This window comes from Lepisosteus oculatus, chromosome 21 (assembly GCF_040954835.1).
Source record: "Lepisosteus oculatus isolate fLepOcu1 chromosome 21, fLepOcu1.hap2, whole genome shotgun sequence".
NCBI lineage: Eukaryota > Metazoa > Chordata > Actinopteri > Semionotiformes > Lepisosteidae > Lepisosteus > Lepisosteus oculatus.
Window position 1 is genome coordinate 10,787,275 of NC_090716.1, and position 14,539 is coordinate 10,801,813.

General features: G+C 36.2%; 1 protein-coding gene across 20 annotated transcripts in view; it reads right to left on the reverse strand.

Annotated features, from left to right (window-relative positions):
- The window catches only part of sox6 (SRY-box transcription factor 6), a 203,705-nt gene that overhangs the window by 143,831 nt on the left and 45,335 nt on the right, over window positions 1-14,539 (reverse strand). For 6 of the 20 annotated variants that reach the window (XM_015338143.2, XM_015338141.2, XM_015338140.2 and 3 more), the window contains one exon: window positions 10,762-10,812. The exons of the other annotated variants lie outside the window; for them this stretch is intronic. In XM_015338143.2, coding sequence (XP_015193629.1) covers window positions 10,762-10,796 — 35 coding nt within the window. In that variant the 5' untranslated portion in view covers window positions 10,797-10,812. The remainder of the gene's footprint in view (window positions 1-10,761; window positions 10,813-14,539) is intronic. 20 annotated transcript variants of the gene reach the window in all.

A 14,539-nucleotide genomic window follows, 5' to 3' on the forward strand; every position in this document is an offset into this window, starting at 1 on the left:
CAATCTTCTATAATATAGTCTCTATCTGACTCAAATAGACTTAAATAACCAAAGCAAACAGACAAAGGCAAATAGCTTGTGAAGGCCAGACAAATATTTGATAAGTAGAGAGAGATTCTGCTTCTATCTCTAGATCAGGAACCCCTCCACTTCCAGCTTTTTGCTGTACAGCGGAGTTTTCTTGCTGACTGAGGGAGCAGATGTGTCTTTCACAGCCTACAGAATATGCAACCAATCTGCAAACAATAGCTAGAGGGTAACAAAGGTCGTCTTTTGCAATACGCCAGATATTAAAGGGCAACAGAAGGGAAATCAAGCCCCAAACTGGTATTATCAGAGACAAGATGCGAGATCTTCAGCCAAGGCCAGTTCTAGCACCCATGTTGGTGATCGGGCTACTACTATGCTATTCTAACGTCGAAATAAACCTGTTACACAAGTTCAGGCACCAACTTTGACCTTAACTTAACTTTAACTTAACAGGTGCCGGAAACAAGTCCAATCCTATTACCTTAATAATATGCATAATGCAGGGTAAAGCATACACATGTTCAGGACACTGAACCTGCTTTCAGATCTAAAGCAGTACATTCAGACACCATGGTAAAATATCTGGTCTGTACAGCCTGTATAAATAACCTATATACAGTATGTGTCAAAGATAGCTGCACTAAAATAAATATTTACAGTTTTTAAATGTTTCTGAGCAGGAATCTACTTATTCATTCTAATTTACTTAAATATATTTTTATCTTAAACTTTTAAACTTCTAAAATATTAGAATGCAGTACAGCAGATAGCAATTTCAAGGAAATATGTTGTCTTTAAGCCTTTCCACAGGAAAAAATAAGACACTTCAAGTCACATCTGTCTCAATATATTTAAAAGACAGAAGGACTATTTTAACCCAAGGGCACATACTGACAAAATAAGCTCAAATAAATTATTAGAGCTCATTAATTATATCTGTAGTCAAAGAAATACCCAACTGCTGGGATTACAGTATTGTATATTAGTTTGTTTTTTGCTTTATCTTTTTTTCAATTCATATAAGGTTATTCAAAACTATATCAATGTAAACTGCATTGTGACATTACCATTACTTTATATGAAAAAAAACATGCAGTGACATTTTGAGCAGTATGTACTGGCAAACATTAATTCCATTAAGTAGTAAAACCTAATCACAAGTAAAGTGGTGATTACCTGACAGCTAAGTTAATATTCATACAGAAATTCAAGGATAAAGAAAATAAAACACAAAGGTTTCCTTAGAAATGTTTTCAGAATACGAGGGCATATCAATATTTACTTTCATAGCCAATATTAATACAGAATTCAAGGATATGACACATAAAGGCTTCATTAAAATTTTTTACAAAATAAGGAATATCATTATGTACTTCCATAGACTGGAATCACAGAAATTGGTGGTCAATTATCACAGCAAACATTTCTGATTATATTTCTTAATAAAATCATCCAATTTTAATTGTCCTTCAGTGACATTTTCTGATTTCTAAGCAATACGATTTCTAAGTGTTAGTTCACTACAATGTCTCTAAATACATCTGGCAAAGGCTGGAGATCAAACCTGAATGCATTTGTTACACATTCATACACAAAGACCTGTATAATTTAAAACAACGTCATGTTTTAAAATGGAGAAAACACATTTTACTGAATTATTGAACAATATGAAACTACCATGCTTTCAGATGGTCTGACTGTATTATTCCAGTGTCATTACAACAGCAAATTGAGATTGTTGAAGTATAAATATTTAACAAAGACCTTTTAAATCACAAATTCAAAGAGCTTAGAAGTAATCTTTTGCAAAACAGCAGGTTTAAAAGAACACAATGTAGTGTGACCAGAAGCTTTGAGATATAAAAACTTTGCACATTATTTAGTTTAATGTAAGCTCTGCAGCTTTCGGAATTACTGAGTTTTAATTCCCCATGTCTGGCATGCTGCTCAAAAATAGCTACAAACGAGACAAGCCTGTGCAGCCCTTACTGATGGGGATGGCCCAGGAGCAAGAGCCTGCCTGCTATAAATGGCACTTTCATTGAAATGGCCAGACATTCGTAGTTTTTAAATTATTCCTGAATTAAACATTGCAAGGTCCAATATCCCATACGCAAATCACTCTCTACACATGCTCTTAATGTTAAAGCTAGAGACATCAAAGCAATACAAATGTGAACACTGGGGCAGCTTTTCTGAAAGATAAACTTTATTTCTTATATCTTACTTTCAGAACATCTCAAGAAAATACGTCAAATTCTTCTGATTCCCTTGTTTTTTTACAAATATTAGAAAGCATTTTCCTATCAGGCATATTGGTCTAAAAACAGTGTTTAAATTAACTCTGAATCATGACATCTTTTTCAACAATGTGCTTATTTAACCACCTATCAAAAACGGGGCTGCATTTCCATCTTGGGTGAAATACATCACACAGCAGCCTGGCCATGGGAAAAACCCCACAGTGGAGTGATTATGTACTGTATCCAAACTGCTTTTCTTTGGATGCATGCTGGGACTCTTGAGAGGGTTCATAAAGCCAATGCACCATGGGGTGTGTTTAATAGATCCACACAGTTGCACATCTAAATACTGCCATCATTTAAAGTGTCAAAATGGCTTAGGTTCTCTTCTTTTTTCCGCCTTGAAAATACAGTGGGCCAAGGTAACAGTAATTACACAACTGAAGTGTGCTCTGGAAATCCAAGGTCAAGACTACCATAAAGAGATATTTAAAATAAAACCCAAAATGCATAAAAACCTGAATTTATGGTCACTTTAAATAGGGCCTCACTCAAAAGTCTTCTTCTTCTCAAATTCCCCCAGTAAACCCCTCATTATTAAGAACTCTTCAAACAAAGTCTTCTTAAATTACATCATGGAATAAAGACAAAAGTCATATCATAATGTTCCTGTGTAATTTTTAATTGAGTTTCCCCTTAGTGCTATTATCTCTGACTAATGGTGTACACTGGCCTTCTTATTACAAGAGCGGGTTTTAACTAGGCCACTTGTTTGATACAGTTAGAGTTAATGCACTATGAATATCGCACCAAGAGTCTTCGGGTTTGCTAGATGTCTAGCAATCTGAATATTCAATAACTTCCGTAATTACATGCACAATTCATCAGATTCCATCTGATTGCCGTTTAAAAAACGCAGAGCAGAGAGGTCTGATTCCTGGAGGACAGAAGTCTTAATCACAAAACTCACATTATCGCTGGCACTAATTGAAATCTAAATTGAAAGGCTCGGATCCAAGGGGGAGAGCATCAGGCTGAATGTAAGAAAATCACTGCTGCACAAGAGTTAGGGACGAATCTCACAGCAATAGAGGTGGCTGCCCCAACTACTCATGACCTTCGAAACAGTCTGTGGGATTCTAGTACCACATGCTATCAGAACTCTGGTTAACCCCACATGGTTTTCCAGACCACTTATTAAGATGATTCAACCCATTCCACAGCACTTCATCACAGTAATATATGAAACATTGACTTGCCTTAGCATTAATTTGTTATAATGCTATATACTTCATAATTTTATCTGACAGGATTTGGTTATTCCTAAAGCCTATTTAAAAGCAGTTTTTTTCCATGTCCATTAGATGAAGCTTGTTGTTTTAGGTGTTTTAATGCAAATGGGGCTTTAATTTTTCCCTAGCACACAAGAACACTTTTGTAGCAGCTCATATGACTTCTCTTCCCAACAGTGAAACTAGGTGTGTTGAACTTACTGTGTCTGCACAGCTACAACAAAATACTCAAGTTTTATTCCAGGTATTTGAGGCAGTCCTTTTCCACTTGAAAGCTTCCAATTCCACTGAGCTAATTTTCTGCTTTCAAATAGTGTTTGTCATATAACATGAAAACTCAGCAAGCAAAATCCAGACAGTATCCCATCTTCAATATATCACTTTCCAGTCTACCCCAAACTTTACACTAAATTGCCATATCTACTTCACCCATTGCTTGTAGATATAAATATTCAGATTAAGACAAAAATGGGAAAAGAGTACTTAAATACAAGTGTTCTGAGAGAAACTGCTTTAGCTGTACATTAAGTAACACCTGTGTAGCATTTCAAAACAACCCTTGTGTTTTCTTAACAGAAGCGACAGTGTTTTAGGGCTGTAGTACATTGTGTCAGATTAGACCTAATCATATCAAGAATTTCTCCATTAGGCCACACTAAAAAAAAAAGACTTCTTAGCTGGAATTTTTTATTTCAGTTCAGTTTATTCAGTTTATTTCAGTGCCCTTCTTTCTTAGATATCATCATGGATTTTTTCATTTACAGATTCATAAATCTGGGAAAAATATAAAAAACTATATATTCCAAATAAAAAGTGAGAGAGGAGTGCAAAATTAGGTTTAAAGGCATTTACACTTTTTGCCCCTTCCAGTGCACATTCAGCTCTATAGTCCTTCTCGGTCACTGGTTTAATATTCAGTCTTTAATTGTAGTTAATTAGCAGTGCCAAATTCATTAACCCATAGTGCTGTTTGAGTGGCCCAGACTATAAATTAGCCTAATGTGAACAGACATATTCTAGTTGTAATAAGAAACATAACAATGTCAGAAAACCTAACATATATCACAAATAATAGCTCTGCAAGGATTTTCTATCACTGCAATCTCTCAGAAGGTTCTGAGGAGTTTTGCTCCTGCTACAGATTTTTAAGACTTAATTTGAAATAGAAAAATGTCTTCATCAAAAGTAAAATGTGTTTGCTGCAATTACATACCGCACAAGCACATATAAGAATGCAGGAGTTAACCTGAGGAATTTTCAAGACATTCAGACTGTACATGTGCTCACATCTACCAAATGTCTGTTATCAGAATGGAGTATGATATGGCAGAAACAAATGCATAACTGCAGCAACCTGTATTCTCTGCAGCAGCTCCTACCCATGGGAAGAGTATGTGAACAAATGTATACTTTCTGGTGTCCTGGAAGCTGTCCAATCAAAGTCTTGTGGGCAGTTTTTATAAGAGGAATGTCTCTTTAAACTCGTCAAGATAATTCTAGTTTGTGTTTATTTATAACTTGTAAGTAACAGATGGGTTTTTGAAATATAGACGTCTGTGTTCTTGCACCAGGCTGTACAGTGCTTTTTCCTTTTATGTTTCAAGTGTGCAAGCTGCAAGGTATATGCTTCAGTGCTTGGCTTGACGGTCAGCAACAAATGAAAGTACAAAACAAACTGCTATTGTAAAATGAGACAACGACCTTTGGTGTCCTTGGATTATGTTCTGACCTTTCATCTCTCATATCCCCCAGTGGTCTCTCCTAACAACTAACACTGAAGAGCCTATTAGGCCTCGATTCTACTTTGTTGCTAAAAAGGGTCCTGTCCTTTCAGAACTCTTTTTTTTTTACACCAAGGTGGTGGAGAAACACAAGTCCATTGTTCCCTCGCAGATGGAAGTTGGAGTTACTACGGCAACAGCTCTAATCCTTCTTTTTACCACCTTTCTTCACATTATTGGCCTATCAAGTGCTACCTTTTAACTCATGAGCTAGAAAGCTGGTAGCAGAGCCCCCTTGCCTTAATTAGCAATGATTTTCGCCGTATAGACAACATGATGAGCTAATCGAAAATTTGCAAAATAATGACGTACCGCCAGCAACTATTCCTTCTCCTGAGGCCCAGTCTAAGAATAACAATAATGAGACCATTATTGAGAACGGACATTAAAATGCTGCACTGCCACTAAACAGAGAACATAATTGTTCTGGTGTTGTCCACACAATCAACAACCTATTGTTGTGGACTTGAAAAATAAAGGACCAGAGAATGGATGCCATAATGATTGGTCTGTGTTGCCATCCCAGCTCATATAGAATTGTCTGCACTGAAAGTCCTTGATAGACTGCTGATTTGCTGAAAAGGTTGTGGATGAAGACAACTGTCTGGCTTTTTAAAAAATGTTCTCTTTTCTGTTTTTTTTTTGTTTCCTCAAATAATAACTAAGTTGCACTTGCCAGCGGCCATTCAGATGGGAGAGGGTCTGACCTCATATAGAGGCCATTTTTGCTTCTTGTCTCCACAGTGCTGTGGCTTAGAGAGATAAGGTTAAAAAAGTCATGACTAACAAAGTGTAAAAATGTCATTTCCAAGTAAAGGCACGTGATCAAACAAGAGTCCTCTGCATGTCCAATATCGCACACACTCAAGGGCTGGTAAAGGTCTGCTAAGAAAATTGCTCTCAAAAGCCGTCGGTGACTGACATCTTTTTCTTCCAATGCAAAAACTCATCCAAACAACTCAACAGCATAATGCATACAGACAGGACAATGACAGTATATATTCAATATGAGATTATTATTATTCAGTCACAATTTTCTGTGATACCTGAATACACATTAATCTAGACCAAGACGAAAAGTCAACACTAAATAAAATACACTGCATATCTAACCAGTCACTTTAAAAGTAATAAAAGTTATAAAAGAATAATTAAAAGCTATACAAAAATCCTAATAGTAATAATAAGAACCTTCCCCCAAGAGAATGTCAATACATTTAAAACAGTACAATATTCTGCAATAATATACAGTATAGGCAACAACAGAAATTCCTTGCATATAGTGCATCCTAAATAACTATACTGATATCTAAGCCTGCTGTAGTCAGAAATGGTACTGTAGTTCAATATCACATACACAGCAGTTCAGTAAGCCTAATGAATGGGGTTACTGTAGTTTTGGGTTCAAAAGAAGATCTAAAGTAAGTGACTAGTTTAACACTTCCACTGTAAACCCAGTACATGTGAAAGTACTGTAACCACAGTAAACACGATGTATAACTGCAGACCTGTACCACACTCGCGTAAAGTGGAACTGTACCTTTTAAATCTATTCCATTGTGAAGGCAGGAGAACAGAAATGCATAGCGTACCCCTTCATCGAGTCGACCCTCAGTGTGCTTCATTTATCTTCATCTTGTTAGACTAAATTAATTAACAATCTCAGTGTTACACACTTTCTCTTTTCATTACATCAAATAATGGCAGAGATGTGGGAGGAGGTCCTCTCCGTTGGGATTACCATAGGGGCTGCCAGAGCAATGAGCTTTTTACGCACACTCCTGACATATCTACTGACAAAGAACTGGGCTAATTTTTTAATTAATAAAGCTAATACATTCTGTCATGCATTTTTTAAATAATCCTCACCCATCAGATTTCTCAGACCGATATCAGGAATGCTGTTTTCAGAATGACAATAAAGTCATGTTTACCCTTGCACTTTAAAGATCCATATAGTGTACAGAAACCCTGCTCTAATGATTAATAACAAAAGGTTATGAATGTGTGCAAAATGTCCTTACCTCTTCATCCACATGAAAAAGGGACTTAAACTTGTGGATCTTTTTCTTTTACTGTCTTGCTATTGGGACTTGTGATTACTTGCATATTAAAAAAATAAAGAGAAATCCCAACCGATTCTCTGCGTTCTTCCAAAATTGAACAGGTATCTCTCATAAAATGCCTTGGCTATTCTGTTTCGTCATATAGACTGTACGTAATAATATACATTTCATCATTTACTTGTGCCTATCTTGCTCTGTGCAAAATACTTAGAATCCAGAAAAGTTAAACTCAAATAATTCTGTAGAAAAAAAGATAAAACGTATAGATCTCACCACTACACTAAATTAAACAAATTACTTTCTTTAGGCATGAGCCTGGGTTACTGTCATGCTTTCCCACAAATGTTACTGACGGAGCCACCTTTGACCTGTTTCAGTTAATTAATATAAAAAGATGTTGTGGTGTTACACTTAAAAACATATTCCTTTTCCTGGCTCTTCAAGACAAACAACAGTGGTTGAGCAAAAGGTCAAAAACTGAAGCAAAGCCTGCTTTAATCTTGTCCTGATTGTTGAGGTTTTCCTCCTCCAATCCCGATGCCTGTGCGTGATATCTTTCTACTGGCGTTTCTCATTTAATTAAAACCGACATTGACAGAAGGATGTGGATTAGGACTGTAATGATGCATTTACTTAGATTAATCGGAGTCTCCTTTTTGAGTAATGGCTTAAACAGAGAACAAAAGAAAATTGTTGTGAAGCAGCCTTTTATCCCAGCCAAAGGTCAGACTGGATTTTTTTTTCTTTTAAACTTTTGTCAGACACTACTCTGCTATAACAGTCATTGGTGGATTTAGGAGGTGTTTGCTATCCATTCTCCACTCCTCCGCCCAAAGCCAGTTATCCTAATATAGCAATTAAAGCCAAATCTGAAATTTGTGCTGTTCGAACAGGTGGCTCAAATCAAACAAAACACCAGTTTGTGACATTATTGTAGGATATTCTAACAATCTGCTGCCAGGTGACTGTGACTATTAGTTAAAAAAAAACTGTTTGCTTAGGAAAATACATCATGGGCCATTACAGATATTCATTTTATTTAAGAATGTCTATGTTTGTACAGACGTTTTGCCGTGGGAACAAAAACGTGATTTCAAGCTATATTTTAAGAGAAAATGAGATTTTACTTATTTTGTAGCTTAGTGCATCTATTATTTTATGGCCACAAAAAAGTATAGATGCTGTAAGAAAGCATATATACTCTGTGTGCTATTTGTACATCTGTGTAACTATTTGTTACAAATAACAAGTATACAGTACACTAGTTGAGCACTAAAAAAAATAGTGACCATAAAAGAAAACGTTTTTTATTTTCTAATGAAAGATTTAAAAAGTCATTCCAGCATTGTCGTTTATGTCGGATTTTATTTGTTTTGAACATAAAGACCCCTTTTTTAGCCTTGAATCCAGCAATGAGTAGGGGCCGCAGGTAAAGAGATAATCTCTTTATTACTGTCCTCGAACTGCATACAGATCTTCCCAGAGGCACTGTTACTGTTTTTTTTATCCCAACCTCCAGTCGCGCCCAACACAATAGTTGGAACTGGTTCACCGTGAAAATGCCAACAGGATCAAAACTTTACAGACCACTTAATCTTCAGAACACCGCACTATTAAAAGGGTCAAGATAAACTGGGCCCAAATCTTCTTCAAAAGAAACAGAAATCATTCATTTCCAGCTCCCCAAATTAAAACTGCCAGTTTTATGAATCTGGTTATTAAAAGCAAAGCTCTGGCCCTTTCTTCTTGTAATAAAATAGCTCTGTTAACAAGGCACTACATACCTTTGCCATCTTGAGCACCACAATTTATAAGAAATGTGACAGCCAGGAAAGCATGTCCAAATAGTTTTGTAGATCACTAACAAAGGCAGTGCAGTCCCAGATATACCCAGAACTCATTCTAAGTATACTTTATTTACATTGGTTCAGTCCAAATCAAAGCTTCTGGATCCCTGTATAATAATGATAAGGATTCCGAAGAGCAGCATTAAGTTATACAACAAATCATACCACTTGTGCTGATTTGGAGAAAGTTTGTTCCAGGAAAATTTAATGTAATGCAACAAGATAACATGAAGTCATCTTTTACAGTGGTTTTAAGGTTTTGCTTCTTTAACATATCTTTATTGTGCCACCTGTTTTCACATACATGATACACAGAATATGTTTGTAATTTGTGACATCTATGAAAATCATTAAAGAGCGGTGTGTTTTTCCAAGGTCTCCATGCTTCAGAGCTGTTTCTTCAAGTAGTTAGACAATCTCTAACTCAGATTCCATTTATTATGCAGATTTAGGTCTTTGGGTAATGCTACCACCATTATCTAAGTTTAGATAAAAAACTAAAGGCACCTAGTTTACTAGTAGTTGCACAGTAAAATGTCTGTATTTCATCCTCTTGCAATTTATTTTATTAATATTATTTTAAAATTCAGTATGCTCCATCTATACCCAAGATCTTTTCTAGGAAGCCATACCATCTTAAAACGATAACTTAAATATCCTAGGTGCCACAGCAATTGTATTGACAAAGAAGAGTCTAAGGTTCCTTCTGGCAATTTTAGATCTGATCAACAGCTAACCCAAAGTAGCGTGTATTGCATCATAATTTCTTTTATTCAATTAAGTCTGGTCAAGTTTGAAAGAAATCAGTGAAAATTTAATCAAATAAATGACCTTCATTACACTTAAGCAATCAATTAAGGTGAAAAAAGCAATGGTATCAAAGAAAATCTATTAGGTTTTGTAAAGTTTGGCTGACACTAGCTTAAAAGGAGGATGCCACCACATTTAATGAGATACGACTAATTAGGGTGCAACAGTAGGGTCTATAAGATAGTTCAGAAGAACAGTAAATGGTAATTTTACTTCCTAGTATTTATTTTCTCTGAGTAATGACAGAATGAATTCTTAATTAGAAACATGGAGGGAAGTGCCTTCTGTCCTCATTGCGTTTTGTATGTGAGAGCAGAAACAATCAGAATGCACGACAAGTCAAGCCTACCCACCCTTATTGTCAGCACCACTATTGAGAGTGGGAAACAAACAAGCACGTCTGATTCTAAAGATGACTGATCTCAACTAACTTCAAGTTTTGAGACATGCATCATGCCATCATGATTTCAATATTAGTGCGTTCTATCGTTCTGCCCCAGAGCAGGAATGGCATCCTTCAGCTGAGGGGCAGGCACGAGGCCATGGACAACCTGTCTCCTGCACCAGCAAAACATTCGTCGGCTGGACTGTCTCGGCTCTTTTTCTTAGTCACACTTTCTATTTGAAATGGATTTTGAAATTGTGAAAGAAACAGATGAATCTGGCCTGCAACAACAACATAAAGAACTAACCTCAGTAAAAAGCTGCTACGAAGAGAGCCCTCCATGTCAGCATTTGGGGTTCTGCGGCGGGAGAAATACATAGAAAACCATTGTAACTCCGTATAATCACAGGCAATACAGTTTTTTTTCCCAATAGTTTTTTTTTAACAAGCAGAGTGGTTAAAACCCCCTGAAACCTCCCCTCTCCTACATCATTAATTATAACTTCTCTTCAAAAGAGCAACAATTTGCATACAACGCTGCCAGCCCCAGCCTGATGATATGTTTGCATTACACAAATGGCTTTTCCTCTTAACCTTAAAGACAGCCTCCTCCCACTGAACGTCTGTGCTGCAACTGAAGGTGGTCCAGCTGCAGAGCATGTGTGGCCAGGGCAGTGTGGCTTCTGGAAGCCCTGACCGCAGGAGTCCCTGCACTGTACTGGCATGGCACAGCTTCTGAGGGGTGGTGGGAGGGGGTTGAGCATGCAGGGGGATGTGGGCATGATGTCACTGGTTCTGGAGGTCTGATAAACACAGCTCTTTCAGCTGAAAGTGTGCAATGTGATAAAGCGCAGGTTAAACATGGTGGTTGATGGTTCTGATTATTTGTAAAAAAAACGTTCATAATCATAAACCAGTTCAGGCTATTTTATTTTATTCCAGGTCAATGCTCCAGAAATAAGTGTTATCCTGTATGTAATCTATACATATTGCAATATTTCAATTGATATTAAGTAAAGTACTTAAAAAGTAACAATTGATATTTAAAACGTAGATGGAATATATTGCTACATTGTTAAAATACTATTTGAACCCTGTTTATAAAAATCTATAAATATCTAATTGATATGTACTATATATGCAGTATTTGGTATTCATAAAAGGCTGCAAGGATATTTGTATGCCATACTGGATAAGCAAACTGCCCACATTACAATGTCAAAAGTCTGTCATAAAAGGTAAAAACATTTAAAATACTCTTTTGCATTTCCAAGGCATTTCTTCTGAAAAGAATTCAAGGAATTACATCACTAAGAATTAAGGGCTGTGTAATAGTTCTAATAATGATCACGGGTTTGAAGAAACCAATCGAGAAGTCTTTTGGTTGAGATAATAGTACTAATTAGGTACTTTTTTATTTCAATTTGAGCAAGATCCCATTCATTAAGAGTCATTCTTTCTTAATGAACATTGCACAAAGCTTGTGAAAATGAGACAATCAGATTTAATGTGGATTACAGATATTGCATTTCTTATTTTCCCGTTGTTCTGAAGTGTTCAAAGTTGATGGTTATTGCTGCGATACAAAAAAGTGATCGTCACTTGTAGCTTAAAAAAATTCCAAATATAATTGAGAAGCAATTCATGAAGTTATTTTAAAAGTAAGAACATATAACACCCCCAGAAGTTAAAAAATGCCATACTCCTATATTGCTAGATAATTCTACTAAGACAATGTACTGAAGTTTTGTTCCTAAGTGCAAAGACAAAGCCTTGCAAATGACTGTATAACACAAGGACACTGTGCCTTTCAGGCTGTACAGCACTTAGCAGGGTACCAGGCCTCTAAGGCCCAATGGATTTAACCGAGACTTTTCACACAATCAGGTGTCCGAGAATTGGCCAGGCCACAAATGCCCCGTTCAGATAATAAGACAAGTAGTGCAGTGACAATGTGAGAAAACAACAGCAGACTGCACAGAACCAGCGAAGCGCATCTCCTTGCTTCTAAGATATAAAAAAACCCTACCTCTGCTTTCTTATTTTGGCCAGGCATTTGTTGAGGCAGCAGTACAGATATGGAAGCATGTGTCACACAAAAGGCACCAGGGTACAAAACTGTACATAAAAGACACTGTCTTCAAATTATTATTAAAATGTAAACAAACAGTCTGTGAGTGAAAGTACTTCTGTACACAAAGTGCAGGAGGCATACAAACAATGTAGAAAATTCGAAGAAGAAATATAGGAAACAGAAAATAACACAGCTGAATCATAATGGACACATGACAATTTTTTTTACTGGGACTCCTGATGGCATTGAATGACAATGGAACAAAGAAAAAGTAAAAATGTCGCTCTGTATTTTACTTATAAATGCTCTGATGTTCTGTGAAGGTTTATTCTGTGATGGTCCGAAAGATGACAAACATTTTTAATACATAAACGATCTTCTTCTAGAGCATGCTTATACAGAAATTGCCAGCTTCAGCAGTGTGTATTCAATAAGACAGGGTCTGTTGCAGCGGGTGGTTATATTAAGAGAAAGAAGCATAGTGAGCTAACCATGCTCTGAAAACCATTGTGGTGATGGAGACAACTGAAAGTCTTAAGAATCCAAGTTCGGTGTGGTTTGGAATCAGAATTAAGGAAAAACTGACTAAACCACGTTGTGTTTGCTCTTCTCCTAGATCTAAAAAAAAAGCAGAATGGCTTATATTTAGAGTAGGCCACAATTCAAGGGCAATGGATCTGTGAATGAAAAAGTATTTCACTCAGAGGATTGTTCAATGTTAAAAGAGAGCATAGGCCTTCGAAGAATTAGTCATCGCCAGTTCTCTGTCCAACCAACTTTCCAACCATCTGCAACAAATGTGCTCTATTAAAAAAGAACCATCTGGACAACAACCTAGCAATTAACACAGTTTCAGCACGTTCTCCTAATATAGCACAGATTTCAAACTTTTAGTGAAATTGACTGCTGAATTAATTCCATACTACTGCCATTTAGGGCTTGGCAATGTGCAGTGATTCCTGCCCCTCGGTCATTACCTTAGAGTGTTACATAAGATATGTGAAGGGCTGACCTTGGCTCTAATTTGACCCTGTCTTGAGTACTTATCTGTTTGTTAACAAGGCAAGCAATGTATGTAAACATAGTGCATGGTCACCATACTATAAAAAGCTTCCTATGTGACAAATAATTGGTGTATCTTGATGAACTTCAAAACAGTAATGATCTACTGTAAAAATGAGTTCACCCCAAACATAGAAAAAAAGTTATGTTAACTTCATGATGGTGTTTCCTTCTAAGCTTAAAGAATGTAATGTAATAAATTTGACAAAATATATACATTTGAAAAATACCAACTGCCTTTTCTTTTAACAAATGAGATTTCTGGTTTCAAAAAAAAATCTCCCCAATACACAGTTAAATCATGCTGCACAGAATTGGAATTCCATCACTTAATGTGCCTCAATCTACAATAAACAAATGTTCTAAGATAACCAAACATAAAATAATGTGAATGTTTCAATTTTAGTCAAATTGAGGAATAAGGCTATTTAAGCTATGTTTAGTTTTAGTTGAGAGTGCAAGAAATTGTCAGCGCTTTTTCATTCTTATAATGCGTAACTTCAGAACTGAATATCTAAAATATCTTTGAGGATTAAAATTAATCTAAATGTGAGTGAATCCAAAGACTGAAATAAATCGTGGTTGGAGTTCTGAAGAAATTCTGCTGGATTAAGACACAAATCGGTGCTTCCACAGTGATGGAAAATGTTCCTTTCCCAGGCCAAAACAAAACTGATGAAACCTAAAGGGTTTGGAAAATTATAATTCTTCTCCATGAAGTAGCCATGTTTCTGACTCTCTTTTATGAGTAACTCTGAACCTCCACCCAAACACTACATAGTAGTTCTGCCATAATAGAATATTACAGCATGACTTAGAACAGTCTGTTCTGATATCAAAAGACAAACACACCAAAACAATTATGGTATAACAACTTTAACATTTTTATGATTTTAAGATAGATAAGGAGGATTGTTTTTCTATTTATAAGCTAAAAGACATCATGTTC